The 16,313-nt window shown below is 43.3% G+C and overlaps 1 protein-coding gene across 1 annotated transcript in view; it reads right to left on the bottom strand.

Annotated features, from left to right (window-relative positions):
• LOC112461976 (tachykinin-like peptides receptor 99D) overlaps positions 1-16,313 on the bottom strand; it is a 71,746-nt gene that overhangs the window by 12,065 nt on the left and 43,368 nt on the right. Inside the window, exon 3 of the mRNA XM_025027452.1 lies at positions 2,505-2,723. Within this exon, the coding sequence (XP_024883220.1) occupies positions 2,505-2,723 (219 nt within the window). The remainder of the gene's footprint in view (positions 1-2,504; positions 2,724-16,313) is intronic.

Below are 16,313 nucleotides of genomic sequence, written 5' to 3'. Positions count from 1 at the left end.
TCCGCCGAAATTTATGGGGAGATGAGGACGCGGTTAAACGAATTACGCGTAATGCATGCATAAGTTATAATGCCGTCGGAGCGGAATTTGAGATAGGAGGCAAGCGGAATTTTAAAAATTTACGAAAAAGTATTGCGTGAACGAGATATTTTAAGAAAAGAGGAAAATGTAATCATTTTTCGCGCGGTCAATCAGTTTTAATTCGCGTTGAAAGGCTAAGAGACACGGTGACTGAATTACCACGCAAAAATCTCGCGTTTTTAATGCCAGTGGCGAGAGCATGCCGTCGATACCGCAATTTTTGCCGCTAATCCTATCCACGTACATTAATTACGGTAATTATGACGATCCGAAAGCGAATACGGTAACAACTGTTAATTTGAGCATTTTCAGCTCATCGTGACGAGGACGTTAAAGCGTCACTCTACATTAGGATTATTAACAAACGGTAATGAATTCATTATCGGTAATGGATTATCGCGTTCGTTGCAATCAGATTACGAGGCGTCGCAAGTTATTATACAACTGTTGAAATTCACGCGTTACGCTTGGAAAGCGCGGCGTCGATTCCGCGAACGAATAAAAACTATCGGCGCATGAATTCATCGGGTTACACTCGCGTAATCCCGATTTAGATACTTTACGCGGATTTAAGCTGCAGAGATTCGTAAAAGCTTCAATCGTCAGCGTTTAATGGTGGTGAACGAGTGAGTGCTCCAGAAGCAGAACTTTCGAGGTACACGATCGATGGAACGGCGCTTTTCGCCGCAATACGTGATATTTACACAAAATTGCTTCTGCTACGCTTAAGGATTAGGCGACGTCTGGGAATGTTCGGAAGAAGGAAATGTATTCGAAAAATCTTAAGAATATTGGAGGAAAGTAAGCCAATCTTATGCGACAATACATATAGATTGACTTAAATGCGAAATCGTATCGTGAATGGAAATCGTGTACATCCTGGGAATAGATAAGTTGTCGTGAACGATATACATTTAGCGTGAATTGATGATCATGGTTGCCCTTGCAAGATATTTTTAATTTTTTTCTCTTTCTCTATACTTTTTACTTTTTCTATTGATTAACTCTTTTTTCTTTTAAATGATTTAATATGTAAAGAATATCTAACATAAAGATTGATAAATATTTTATATTTATATATACGATATTGTTAATCTATGTCATTTATAATTATTATAATCTTCATAATTTTAGAATTTACGACCGTAACTAATTTTCATTAGTTTAACGCTTGAAGCATTGTACAATGATTATAGGGTGTTATCCTATATAATTTCATTATAACCACACCTTTGTAAGGTGCGGCTAATTTTACGCATAGTATAAATTCTCTCTCTTTCTCCTTTCTTTATCTGCTATCATTTGTCAATGTATATGTATAGCCTCGTTACTACGCCAAGATGAAAGCATCGGACTAAGCTTATAATCTCGACAAGTTTCGAGCGATCAATCTAGCAGAAGCTTTTGTATCGATCAACTGATGAAACGTACTTCGAAACGATTTCCTCTTACACTTTGGTTAAGTAAAGACGGAAGGCAAGAGGCAAAATATGGGCTTCGTGTCGCACGAATATGACAATCATAGGAGCGAAGAGATTCTTGGGTTAGATCGAGATAATGAAACGATGGATAGAATCGCGTGAACTTGGATTAAGCAACGTGCAGTTATTCTGAGAGCGACTGTTCGAAACGGTATTTATATCGGGATCAGAATTCTCCTGACTAACCGTACTATATTGGGCGTCGTACTGATGTGCGTGATTTTACATGACGTGCCATGCACGATAGCGCCGAGCTTCGAGTATACCGTCCGAATCTTTCAATTAGGGAACAGCCCTCACCCCGTTATCTCCCGGCGAGTACATTTTCGCGGACCTATCTTAACGAACGATCGGAGTACGAAGCGGATGCAAATGTGGAACGCAGTTCAGATTTTCATCTGTAATTACAATCCAATCAAAGCTCGATTTAATCGCGCATGATTGGAGGCAAGTATTTTGAGGACACGCGATACACATTTGCGATGCACCGAATCCAAGGTGTTATTAGCTCGATTTATCGCCTATCTTGTCGCGGTATCAGGACTGCAAGCACTTTGCAGTGAAATGAGGGACTCATTGTGCCGACATAGTATGCGTGGTGCACACGCTCGTGTATATGTGAGAGACAAACCAACTGACCGGCAGGCACAATCGTTTAAAAGTTATAAACCATAAACGATAGTAGATATGTGCGTATATACGAGGCAATGTCACTTTTATGGGTCTCCAGAAACGCTTTTATCTTCTGTGACTTGCTCGACCATCGGTGCATTATAGAAAAAAAAAAAACGCGAATGGCAATTCCGTTTAACTACGTTGACTCATTGTATACGTAAACGCACGACACAGATCTTCAGAATTTTTGTGAGAGAATAAGCGATTGTAAATAGTTTAGAAAATATATGGAAGTAAATTTTGCAAGCATACAATAAAATGGCTTACAAATATTCATCGTAGCTGAGTCCCTGGGCGTTTGTGTTCGGCCAATCGCCGTAGCAGACAACGCGGATCTCGCCGTTCATGTAGTTCTGAGTGTAAGTGGTATAGAAAAGCAGCATCGGTAAAGACAGAATTGCCGCGATGATCCAAATTACTGTTGCAACACCCAGCGTTGCCTTTTTCCCCATACGTGGTTTCAAAGGATTCACGATGGCCATGTACCTAAAACAAAGTCCATATTAATAATTCTGATCGATAGATAAAGATTTTGATTATATAAGGACGGCCTAATTAGAGCGATTGTTATTCTTAATTACAAGTTAAATCAATTCGATTGAAAAGGTAAATTAAAATATTATCCGCTTGAATAATTATTTAAAAGACTTTTTAAAAAATATATATTATTGTGTATGAGGCTGGAATAAGATTGTTATCGATGCGAAACCAGCAGCATATCCATATTACTTATAAAACGAGGAAATGCTTATTACTTTTATCAAAATGAAATTGTGTGCCGAGAGTTGCAAGCGCGGAGCGTTTACGGTGTCGGGATCTCAGATGACGTGAATTTCGTGATAAAGTCTTCCGGATGATAAGGGCAGGCTGCATCGTGGGATAATAGATCAGGTAGCGTCAGCTTTTTTCCCCGAGACGAGACGAGAACGGAGGGCGCGCGCGGGCAAAAATGTCTAAAACGAGGAAGACGCGAAGGAGACGCAATAAGACCTAACGATAATATCATAGTCGCGATAGAGTGAAATCATGTTTGCGCGACTGATGCATCGCATCGCCGGAGCTCTAAGAGTCGCCGAAGGCGAGCGCGACTAATATTGTAGATAGAGAAAGGGAGAGAGAGAGAGAGAGAGAGAGAGAGAGAGAGAGAGAGAGAGAGAGAGAGAGAGAGAGAGAGAGAGAGAGAGAGAGAGAGAGAGAGAGAGAGAGAGAGAGAGAGAGAGAGAGAGAAAGAGAGAATCAGATCAAATCGTAAAATTCGTATTACTAAAAGCGAGCGAAGATTGCTGCCAGGAGGAAGGAGATGGAAACCGCTGGTGGAGCGTGTCTTTCTGCAATTCGACGAATGGATTCGAGGTTCGTGCTTGAGAAAGGTCGGTTCGTCGTTCGGACAATAAAGCGATGAAAGCGCGAAATCCATTTTCTAATATCCAGCAGTCAGGCTATTTGATGAGACAACGTAAGGTCAAATCCCAGCCGCGTGTCAGGATTGTGTTCTCCTCCCGTTACGGCGCGGCGACCCTTCAAATACTATCGCGACTGATTCCGTCTTTACGTCTGTCGAGGGTGGATTCAGCGACAACGTTCTCTTGAGAAGTCTCGACCTGTGTGAAGTTAGCACCTAATTTTTAAAATTTTGAAATTTTAAAAGTTGTTCCGGGTTGTTCTAGACTTGTTCTAAATTGTTCCAGAAAATCAAATTTTTAAAATAAAAATGTTCGCAAAAAATTAATAAAAACGATTTTCTGACCTGGCACCCCATTTTTCGAAAATCGAACTTTTCTAGGTTGTTCCAGGTTGTTCTAGTTGATCATAACATTGTTCCAAAGTTTTAGTTCGATTGGTCAAAAACTTTAAGAGATATTGGAAAAAGAAAAATATTGGAAATAACAGTTTTTGGCCATTTATTCGTAAACAAAATGACTTACAAAACTGTCGATTTAGAACATATTTATAACCGCGTAGAACAACTCAGAACAAAAATTTTAAGACCAGAACAAGAACCTAAAGAGCACTTTACTCTTCATCGAAATTATTATTTTTCGATTTTCTTAGTTAAAAATCTTGTTCCAGGCTTCCCGTTTTAAAACTATAATATCCTCCACTAGCGGTCGAAACGTGAGAAGGACAGATAATGAGGACGATAATGATGAGAACTTAAATCCGTGGTTATACGAGCCTTCGTATAAATTGATCTTAATAACAATATATCAAATGTCGGATGGATTTTTATCCGATTTCATATTCAAGCGGAAAAACGTTAAAACGTTGGGGTATAAGCCGCTTTGTAATTTCGGGTAAAATTCTGACTAGAATTTTACCCGCCTGACTGTGCATTAATGTGACTTGCGAAGAGAATAATACATTTATGAGTTATCGCGGATAAATGACGTGGAAGTCGAGAAGGTTTCGCTTAGGGGAATAGAACAAGATGGTAGTGAAATTAATGGACAAAGTAACATTTTTTTCCGTCTCGCTGTGACCTACTTCGACAGACTATTCGTTTAGGATCCGTATTTTCAACGGCGGATAGTACAAAGACAAACGCGTCTACGCCTGAGATGACGTTCGAAGCGCATTTACGATGCTTACAGTCGTAAAGATCGTAATATCGATAATAAAATTTTCTCTCGTACAAACTACGGAGGCGAGCAGAGCACGCGTTCCACCTTTTTGTTCCTCCCATGCTGTAGAAGCGCGAAAGCCGAGCACGGATTATTGTTCCTTCGAATAGAGTTCCAGCCTTTCGCGTGGAGATCTGATCGAATCCGAGTTTGATCTTGCCCTGAAAGGAACGCCGAGTGTTTTTCGTTTCCGAGCTACCGTACATACATCCGACGTTTCAATTCCTCCATTCTATTCTCAAAGATAAAGTTCAGAAGAAGGTTCGTCCCTCGGTTCGATCGCATTTCTCTCGCCACGTCACTTCTTCCCCTCGCCGCTTTTACTTCTGTCCCTATTGTTCTTCCTCTGTCTTCGCGATTTTACGCAGACTGTCTTACGTACACGACTTCACATTGGCGTGCGAAAGCCTGAAAATGTCTTTCAAATAAAATTTATTTCTTCTCGGGAAAAATGACAGATTGATAAAACATTATTTTATAAAACATCGATTTAAACTGCATTCTGTGTTTCCAATATCAATCGTACTTAATTTTTATTTTTGTGAAACGTGTTTAGCCTTTTGCTTTTCAATATATGTGTAATATCGATCTCTTCAAATGATAATAGTTATTTCATTTCTCGAAAAGGTTTGAGATTTTTGTCGAATTTGAAGAAATGCGGATAGTGGCGTGTTTTGCATAGAATGACACATCTGGACCTCAAACGTACAGTGTCTCGCTTCGTAGGTAGATAGGAGTAGCGGACGAGCTGCATACGAGCAGCAGACAGTTGCGATTCGTAGGAACATTGTTGCCGCCAAAGGCAAAAGAGAGCAAGAGAGAAAGAGAGAGAGAGAGAGAGAGAGAGGGAGGGGAAGAAGTAGAGACTGCAACAGTCTGACTCTCTGAGGCCGAGCTTTTAGCGTAGAATGGTCATTAAACATCGAGGAAATATCCTTGACGTTTCTCAACGTGCTTTTTGCCCCTTTCGTAGATGTTAATCCAGAGATGAACATTAAGACATGGTAGTAATGCGTACATGGATATACGCATCTCGAATTCCAGATTCTCGGGAATTTCGCTCGGTCCTTGGCGGTACCGTGAAGATTTCCTTATTTACGCTCATGATTTAACTCCGAGCTGACATCAATGTTTTAATTTTAAAGACGGAATACACGCTATTACGATATAATGCGAAATCGACTGAAATCGTGAGATGGGTGCGTTATATTGTCACTTAAGTTTTAATTCCGCGCTGTTGATTTTTATACGATTTTAAATCAATGCCGTCTATTTTCGGTATGTACTGATAAATTTACAAGCGTAAATTCGACGTAGTTGAGAAACTCGTTGAAATTTCATTACGAAAGCAAGTCGCGATTGATGGAAAAAGTCGCGTCAAAACATTGCTTTTTCGTTATCTTTCAAGCATTAACTTGTAACGCGTGTACGTAACGCTGGAGATTAACCAGGATTTTGCAGAGGTAGACAGATGAAACTATTAGGAGGAAGTCGGGTAAAAAAAACTTTGCTTCTCATAAATTACCCACAAAGTCGGGTTGCACGTACACATATGGCTACGTACACAGATGGTTTTGATGCTTTAATCGTCAACCTGTTTCGTATTCGTCTCGAGTAAAACCCGTTTTTACCTTTTTGCAAAGCCATATCTCTCCCGGTACGGCGACGCAGTCATCATCTACTCGAGAGTAGGGATTGAGAAAAGTCTTGACCTCCTTGCGTCCGATTTATACGCTTACTCGTACTACTTTCAATCCGCTATGGCTTTCCTTACTTCAACTAGTTTTAAGGCTACATTATATATTTTCGCATATGGGGACTGAATCTCTCAGAGACACAGTTAGATACTTGCTAAAATTTAAAAACGTTTAAACAAGGTGATGATTCTTCTTTTTAGGCCCATTTTTATCCTTTTTTAAAGAACTTATATAAAACTTCTGTTGTAACTAATATGCTGTTAGTAATTTTTTTTATATAGCATTGTTACTCTCGAAATTGTAAATTCCTAACATGTTAGTCGAGATTTCAATTATGTCGGGTTAAATCCGATACATATAATTTTTGGCAAAGAAAGATATTTAAACAATTTAGCGATTTGTCTCATATCCTCTATAATTAATTTTTCTTATGGATCTGCGAACATTTCCATACCTACAGATATTTAAGAGACGCCCTTTGAACGATTGTTAGATATTTCTTGAAGTTTCATGTTGAATTTTAACAAGGCTCAAGATCTCTATTGGAAGTTTCGCAAGATAGATGTTTCTTGAAAGAAAGATAGCTGTCATATACCGCACGTTTACCGAATGTGAAAGAGGTACATAGGAAAGTGGACTACGAAAATTCCCAAGAGTTCATCTTCTGTCGGAGGTATCATCCTTTGGGGAGAAAGATGGTACAAATTGCACTAGTATGTTTTGCTGGAACTTGAGAAAGGTTTCGAAAATACTTCGGGTCATGGTCCTCCGAACCCTTACTACATCGTCACGATAATAAATTACGGGGGATATTAACCTACATCCCCTTTCGAGGACCAACTTAGGAGATACGTGAAAGTTTCGACGAGCAAATAAGTGGCTGCGAGATTAATGCGATCTTTCGCGCATCTTCCTAAAAATGATACCGCTATGAATTTTGCAGTTTCAACGTTACTCTAGAAATAAGTCGCGAAACATAGTTTGCATTTTCTTTTTCACTTCACCGTTTGAGACGTGACACGCGTAAATCCGTCAAAGGAAGGTTCTTTCAGCGCGAGAACGAAGATGCCGCTCAAATATAATTTGAAATGCAAATCGACTGTAAGCGGAGAGTATGAATTCGCAACTAGTTTATCCGTTCTATTTTGGGCGTGTGTAAAATCACATCATATCACTTATGTGTTGATATTACAATTTGTCAGAGTACAAATGTGCTATAATATCGTATTCAACAGTCGTGATATTCTGACAATGAGACATACCGTCGAGATAAATTTCCTTCTTTTCGCCGATTTTGCAATTTTCTTCTGTAATTTATTACAGTTGCAATTGAACATTTCGAGGCTTGAGTACGAGAATTTAATTGATATCTATGGCGTGATTTACATTATACACAGCGTTGAATTTTGCCTTATTAGATCTTGCGCTTCACTAATCACCCATTATTCTCGCCGACGACGCGACGGAGCGGTATTTTCTTGCAGCGTGATCATGAATTACGTTTTACAACGTAATCCCTCGGCTGCTCACGGCTGCTTCGCCGATGCAATGCATATTTTATCAAGCCACGTCACGCCCGACATGAATCCCTCGTTACCGTAATTCGTCGCGATGAACGTTCATCTCGACCGAGCTGACCGACGCAGATTAACCCGTCGAGAGCGCCCGGGCTAAGTTATCGGTTCTTGCATCCTCCGGTTGCCCGCCCAGCTTCTTGCCGTTCTCATCCAAGCCATTTCTTATCTTCGCCGTTGTTGCACACACAGTTCGTACTATTCTTTTTTTCCGTTTGGCACCGCGCAACGGCGCGTCCCGTCGCTCCGTTTTCGCTTTCCGATTATAATTCCCACTGATAATTTGCATTGTAGTTTACGTCAAAGTAATTACACTTGGTCCGTGTTGCGCGCTTCGTTGTCGGGTGCGGATCGCCGTTCAGGAAGCCGTTCGGCGCGTCGTCGACATCGCGATAGCGTCCGCTCCCTTCGTTGCATTATTATTATTATTGACGAAGAGAGGACGTTGATCGATGATGCGATTCACTATCGCCACTATCGGCCGATCGATATTTAATCCGCCGGCGCCGGCCGCCAGCCGTTGACGTCCGGGTCGGCGTTGACGTTGGCGTTGTAATTGTGGCGCGTGCAATTGTAGTCCGCGAGCTGACATTCGACGACCTGGCGGTATTCCAGAACGCCCGGCACCGCTCCTACGAGCGAACAGTTTGCCGGTTGAACCGACGGCTGCTCCCTCCGCGCGCAAACGTTTCCCATTCGCGGAATCGCAACTCGCTTTGTGTGACTCACGTTCAGATTAAGCCTTTTGATTCGGGTTACCGGGTACAGCAGCAGATACGCGCTGCCGACAGCGAATTGTGCACAGAGGGATTGCGGTGACGCTAAAGGCGTCCACTCCGTGGTAGAGGTATCGCCCGCCACGATCGGATGCGCGCTCAGGAAATTGACGCTTGCGTCTCCGTTTACCTTAGACCCCCACGCGGTGATTCGTGGTGTTTGCGCTCGTTTCAAGACCGATACTCGGTCGAGTCGGTCGAGCGACGCTCTTGGCGTTTAAGTCGAACGCAGATCCATTTCGATGAATTATGAGGCGATGAGTAGCGTTTGATTCGTAATTTCCATCGTTGACCTTCTGATCGACGTTCTAATCGACATTCTCTTTAAGACAAGGCACTTCGTCTTGTCTCGAATTATCCCGTGTTTACCGAGATCGATCGATCCCTGGACGACGGCATCGGAATTCTAATCGGCCCCCCGATTAGCCGGATAGCGCCGTCGGTATTTTGATTAAAATTTGCGTTGCAGTTCGTATCTACGCCCCCCCGTCTATTTATGTTATTTATGCTAGCCGATGATGTAAATCCTACGATCGACCGAGTGGAGAGGTGTCAATGTGTCAGATGTTTTGCGGATTATTTGAATATCGAGTCATTCTGAAGGCAACTCTCTCTCAAACTGTCATTGAAAGTTCTTTAACGCTGTCAGCTCATCATAATCGTGATGGTTACGTTGGTCGTCGACATTCCAATCGCCCTGTTGACATTTTGCGATGAATCTGTTGCATCATAATGCGATGGTTAACGTTCCTTGGCTTTTCGTGGTCCTTTCGCTTTCGCCGGTCGCCGTTTTACGCATTATTAATACGCGGCCGGTGACAAATCAGCGGAATAAGTTGTTTCGGATTGTTTAGCCGCCGCAACAGGTTGCGACTCAACAGGTTCGGTTGCTTTCGCCTTCGAGCGTCTACTCAGACACCGCCGATGCGTAGTCGGGTTTCGTTTAATCTGATTTTCCGCTTGAGAACCAGGCGCAAACGTCCCTGATGGCGGAATCGCTGCTCGGAATCGTCGCTCGCGGTTCCGCAAGAATTCGCCCTCGGCATACAGGAACATTCGACTTGGGACTTCAGTTTGCATGCGACTTCCGGTCTCGAAAGGATTATCGTAGTCAACGCGCGTCTTGATAAGTTACGATCATTAATATTCATTGCCACTCGCGTTGGTGGTTATATAGCGCGATCGCCGAGCATCCACAGCTTTGCATCCGCGCTTTATCCGTGCCGAATGGAATTTATTATGTCGTTTTTAAACCGTATCGATGACGTGCGCGACGTTTTGATTGACGGCCAACATTTGCGTTGCGGTGGCCGACGTTTGCGTGTTGATCGGAGCTGCAAGGCTATCGGGACACGTCGTGCAGCAATGTCCCTTTTAACGGAGATTTCTCCGGAAGTTTTGTTTCCGAACGTGATGACTGACGTGGAGGCGAATGGTTACGCGGCTCGCGGTTACTATTATTCGCGATTCAAGGTGGTATTGGCATTCGCGTTGACAGCCGCTGGTGTATCCGACGGCAAAATCGATGTCGGCGGGGATTCTGATTTTAAATTCTACTTCCTTCCGCCCGCGTCGATTCGCGTTTTGCCGTCAGTTTTATTGGCCGCTATCTCTGGCAGGCCAGAAAGCGACGCGGTACTCAAATATTCGCCCGGTTTTTCCCGCAACGCTCTGGCCAGGAAGTCGGCTTAAATGATCAATTCCTGGACGTTTGATCGAACCGCAAACTGCTTGCTTTCGCAAAGCGATGATATTCCAGCTACGATCGCTATTAACTTCGGCATTTAACATGGTATTCACGTTCGCGTAATAACTACCGCCGGGATTACCCCCTTTCGCTGGAATTTTGTGAGGATAACGATTTTATCCTGGCGTCTAACAATTCCGCGTTTCCCGTCGACGCAGACGCGACGAGGCGATTGAATTTTCCGTGTTTACGCGCGCGGTAGATCCGGAACTGTCGCTGAAATTGTCGTTCACGTTGTGTTATACCCGACGTATTGTTGCTCCCCGTGTTGCTTGTCGAATCGTTCAGATCCGAAGCTGCGTTTGATCGGCGCATCTCGCGCTCAACGAGGCAGACTTTATCGCGTCTTTGACTACGCGCTGATCCTCGTTCATATTTTCCGCGAAAGTGCTCGTAAGCGTCGCTTCACTACCCACGTCAGATTCTCGCAGCGAAATCCCGTTTTTCGAACTCGGATTCGTCTTGGAATTTTTTTTATTCTGCAATCTGTTGGAAGATGTTTTTATTATTAAACGATTCAATATCGTTTCTGTTTGTCCTACCGTCGCTCAATTCAATCTAGCTGCTTCCTCTTTTCCAGAAACCATCATTTGATGCTTCGTAATCCATGTTCTCCCGACCAGAATTGAGCGTCCGCGACTTTCGCAATAAATATCTGAGTGGATATATTCTAATCCTAATCTGAAGAGAGTGTCAAACATTGCCGCGCCGGTGGAAATCGATTTCCATCAATTTACTCGAGTTGTTCAACGTGGCGCAGCGTAGGTCAGGGATAGGGATCAACTTGCAAACTTCCATGAAACAACGCTCGCGGACAAACCAACTTTTCGCTATAAACAATCCAGCAGCGAAAGACAATCCGGCACTCTCATACGTTGACAAACTGACGTTGGATCGCTGAATATCGTTTGGCAGGTCTACGTATCGTGATCGCACTTCCGGTACGAGCAAAACTGACGAGCAACAACGGGCCGCTGGAATAAACTCTTTGATTTATCAATGCTCGGAGGCGCATAAACGTTCGATATCAGTTTGCAGTGAAGTTTCGACAAAGAGACGCTTGAGGAAAGTTCGCTAGATCGAGTCCGATAGTTAGATACTGCTCGATGTCTGTCGATTTCGATTCCGGTAAAATAAATGCAATAGATAAATTGAAATCTGTATAGATTATATTCTTTGTGAAAATCAATCACGTGAAGGTTGTTATCTTGATTTATTCCTTCGATTAAGAGGAGTTTTTTTCTCGAAATTCCAAGATCGTTTCCTTGATCGTCATTTTGTTAGTCAGGTGCCGGATGGTCGTTAGCAGTAAGCAGCGTCGTCGTTGTAACGATCGTTAACGTTCGAGGCGACGGTACTCGTTAGTCGACAGAATTCGACGCGGTTCCTCAGCCAGATTCTCGTTCCTTTCGTGCAAGGTTGCATTTCGCTGGAGACTCTCGTCGTTTAGAGCGACTCGGATCGCCGTAATCGATCCGCGTTCCGGTGACAAGGTCCGCGCTCTCGATCGATCGAGGAAATTGAATTGTGGATCGTCGTCGTTTCGGGGAAAAGAGTTCGCCGGTCTGGTCGCTTAGGTTTCCGACCTGGACGACTCGGACTTGGGTACGACGTCGTTGAAGAACTCTCGATTGCACTTGATGTCTCTTCCACGTCGTCCAATAACGTCAAGTCCGAACGTCACTCGACGCCTCTGTCTTCGGCATAACCGCTATCGAACCCGAGTTTGACCTTTCGAACGCGAGTTTGATCGGAAAAACTTTGTTGTATTGTTGAATCCTCTGCGGCTACTCGAGTAAATGCATACGACATGTGATTTGTCTGTATCTCCCTTGCGATCGCTGGTTGAATTTCCGTTCGAGGAACGCCACGATATTTTTAGATATCATCGAGTTTTCACGTGTACTTATTAGTAGCGTAGTAGCGTCACGTTTACGATCGCGCTTCGCGTAGTTATTCGCGTGGTGGATCGCGAGATTGTAGCTACGTTCGTAAATTCTTCACTCGAACATTGATCACCGCGAAGGTTCGAAACAGGCGTGCCGCTACCGACTGTCAAGGATATAGTCGATATTGTAAAACATGGGGCTCGTGCACTGAATTCACCATCGTCGTCATCGATCACCTTTGTCCTAAATTAAAGGCGAAACTTGTGAAAGATTCACCTTATTTATTTTCTTCATTCCCTAAGTTATCCATTCTGTCTGTCGATTAAGTTCTTAAATTATAATCTATATTAAGAGCACCCTGCACATGGACGGTTAATCAATATAATGACGATAAGGGTTAATAATTAATAGAATTTTAAGATCAATAGTTTATAAAGTTAATTAAAGGCGAGTCGATGGAATGTTAGACACATTTAGTAGGATATTAAGATTAATAACTGATAGGATTTTACCAAGGCGAGTATCGGCAACAGACGCGCAGTCGGGATCGGAAATCGCGTTGCACTGTCGGAATCTATATCGCTCAACGTGAATTTATACTCTCCACCTAGCGTGGAGCCAATCTGCCACGCGTCCACCAATAAGCACCGCTTTTATCGATGCATCGACGGCGATATTAGCCACGCTATATTTCGGCCTTTAATTGAGTCATTTTTATCGATCCTCAGTGCATGCCTCAGTGATCCCTAGAGCGATATTTCAGAATTTATTTGCTTTCGCTCCGAGATGCTCCCCCGTCATTTCTCGAAAACGTAAACGTCCTGACCGATCCGTAAACGGCCGTTTACGCGTCGTTGAATTCTAATTGAATTTCTAATATGACGGATCCAGTTGGGGGAGTATAAGGCCGGATTATTTTCGTTGCCGCCTCTGGCGAGCGTTATTGTCGAGTCGAAGAGGAATATTTTTCTCCCTCCGGGAGTTTCGCATTTCTTATTTTTATCGCGTGGCAAAGCAACCCTCTACCGGGTTCCGTTTACAAGTACGGCTCGCGACGGTGGTGGTACGCCTATTGCGCGGCATTGTTTCAACGCGGCTCTCATTTGAATTGGTATCGGAAGCATGTACGTGACATACCGCGCAAGGAGCTAACTGCGCCCCCGTCGTCGTCAACGTCGTCGTCGTCGTCGTGCTGCGTGCATTTCCCATGCGAATAATGGATGCCAAACATACGCAGAGACGTTATAATGACGTCAACATCTAGAAATGCGCATTCTTCAAACGCGGATGTGCCCTATGGTTTCATGTAGTTCCTGCAAATGTCAAGTATTGTCGAATAACAGAATTCTATTTCCAGATGCGAAGTCTTTGGAATAATATACTTCTCTCCCCCTCCCTCCTCCTCCCCCTCCCCCTCTCTGTCTCTTTGATGTCATATCTCTTTAAGAATGCAATTACATCGTGTGCACACTGGTTGTATTTACCACGCGTTAGTATAACGTATTCATTGTAGTACGTATTTGACATCTTGAACCCCGCTGTCTGGTTATTGCACAATATCACAATATTAATCTTTAATTCCATCGTATACGTTACGACATTCAACAAAGAAATTCTTCCTGGTCTCGAGTCTTAATTTCAAAATTATAGTCGTTAATTCTAAAAATAAGCAGACGAGATTTTGCTTATAATGAAACCTGAACGATACTGAACGTGTTTGATGATGAATATTTCAATATTGTCTCTTGTTACGTAACGTAGATGCGTTCTTGTTCGTATAAAGTGCGAGTAGCGTGGGTGGTGTTTTTGTCCGTAGAAAATTGAACGCCAACACGTTTTAACGGGATAAGACGTTCGCCTGTAAGTACGCGCGAGAGAACTGCAACCGAAGATAAAAAGATACGAGCGAGAGAGAACTACGAAAGAGGGAGAACGCTTTTCTTGAATAAAGAGAAAGAATCTTAAGCATTTTCTCGATGATAACAACATTCTGGGATAAATATCAAGCGAAGAATCTTTGCGATACTTTTGCTGGCGAATTTGTACGACAGAAAAGATTCGCTCCCGATGGCGATTAGAGCGAAAATAGTCTGAAAAATCAATTCCATATTCAGGCTTTCCATTGTGTGTGTGGGCGGGGTATCAGATAAACCCTATTATTCATGAAATTTGAAAATATAATGTTTCGCAGAGAGATCCGTAAAAATAACATCGTGCGTTATGCACGATCCTACTCGGTGTATAATTTTAATGAGCTCTGTTGCAATCCAGCTAGGGTTCTAAATTCTGAATTAAGCAAAAAGGCACGGCAATTACTCACGGTTAATATTTCAACCCTTAATGCGACCTGCCACCCGGCGAAGCGCAGGTATATATGAGAATCGTTTCTCGCTTTTCCATATGGAAGTACGGGATATTAACCGCAGAAACCTAATTAGTTCATTACACGTTCGTTGCGGTTACATCAAGGTCGAGTGAAATATTTTATAAGTTTCGTGATATAATTTGCGCTACTCCTTTCGAGAGATTATTCTCGTTGGGATTTTCCGCTTATTCTCTCATACTTAATGGTATCGTTTGCAGCTAGTCGTTTTCTGGGAAAGGCGTTCTTCCGCGATACAAATGCTTGGTGCAAGAATATTTCAAGCGACGACACTAGTGATTTTTTATTTCTCGCCGCGGCAATTATCTATCCCCTTTCTCACGCGGATAAAAGGAAACTTTGCCAAACCTCTTCTTCTCGCGATCTTGCGTGGCGATCGCCTTTTCCTCGGTTTTTCAAGATCGACCTCTCTCTCGCGGTACTTCGTATTGACAGGCTAACGTGCCTCCATCGGTAGGTAGTGATAACAGCATTATCCTTGCACGGGCTATCGAGTGCGGGGGAAAATTAACTGGCGGTCCAATCTCTGAGTTCTTTTTATATCTACGATGACGTCTGCTCCCGACACGACTGATTCTGCAGAGTGCGACCGATAAAAATCGCGTGAAAATTCATTTGGAATGGATTTGCCGTAGAATCCGCGCGCTCGCAGTAAACGCGATCTCACTTCGGTGCACGCGATTGCCTCTGTCGTGGGTGATATGAATTCATTGGAAGAAATTTTTGTTGGAACACTCTGCATTCGTTGCTGCGTGTCGATTAAGTTCTTTCCGGTCCATTCAATTCCATCGCATTTACGGAAGCTCGTTGCAGCATCGTTTAAAGCTTCGCTTTAATACATTTAATGATCTAGATTCTGGATAAAAGCCTCCGCGCAGTGAAAATCGATCGGAACGATAACCGAGCGGGCTACAATGCCCGTTATTTCTATCACAACGGGCGCAATGCTTACATTCTGGTGGCTCTCTCTCTCTCTCTCTTTCTCTCTCTCTTTCTCTCTCTCTCTCCCCCTTTCCCTCCCCTCCTCTCTCTCTTTCTCTCTCTACTCTTCTCTCTCCCTTCCCCCACTTCCTATTTCCTCCGTGCCGTAGTGTATTGTCGAGGTCTCAGATTCTCGCGCTTGCGATAACGCACATTATCATTTATCGGGAAAATACCGCGCCGTAGCCAATCGAGTGCAATGCTCTATTGGCGTTTCCCGCGGACGAAACGTCACTTGGAAACGGCCCCGTATCGATGTCGCTCGCGGAATGTCAGGCTTCTCGTCGTCGAACAGTCAATAATATGCGTAACATTTGCATTAGCCTCTGGTGTATCGTCGAAAATTAGTTCCCTTGCGATAAATCCATCGGCGTGTGACGTACGCGCCGTTCGCGGTTATCGGCGATT

Source organism: Temnothorax curvispinosus, unplaced genomic scaffold (assembly GCF_003070985.1).
Source record: "Temnothorax curvispinosus isolate PA1 unplaced genomic scaffold, ASM307098v1 QBEX01011923.1, whole genome shotgun sequence".
In the NCBI taxonomy this organism is placed as follows: domain Eukaryota; kingdom Metazoa; phylum Arthropoda; class Insecta; order Hymenoptera; family Formicidae; genus Temnothorax; species Temnothorax curvispinosus.
The sequence above is the reverse complement of the archived record's forward strand: the minus strand, read 5'-3'. Positions and strand labels throughout refer to the sequence as shown.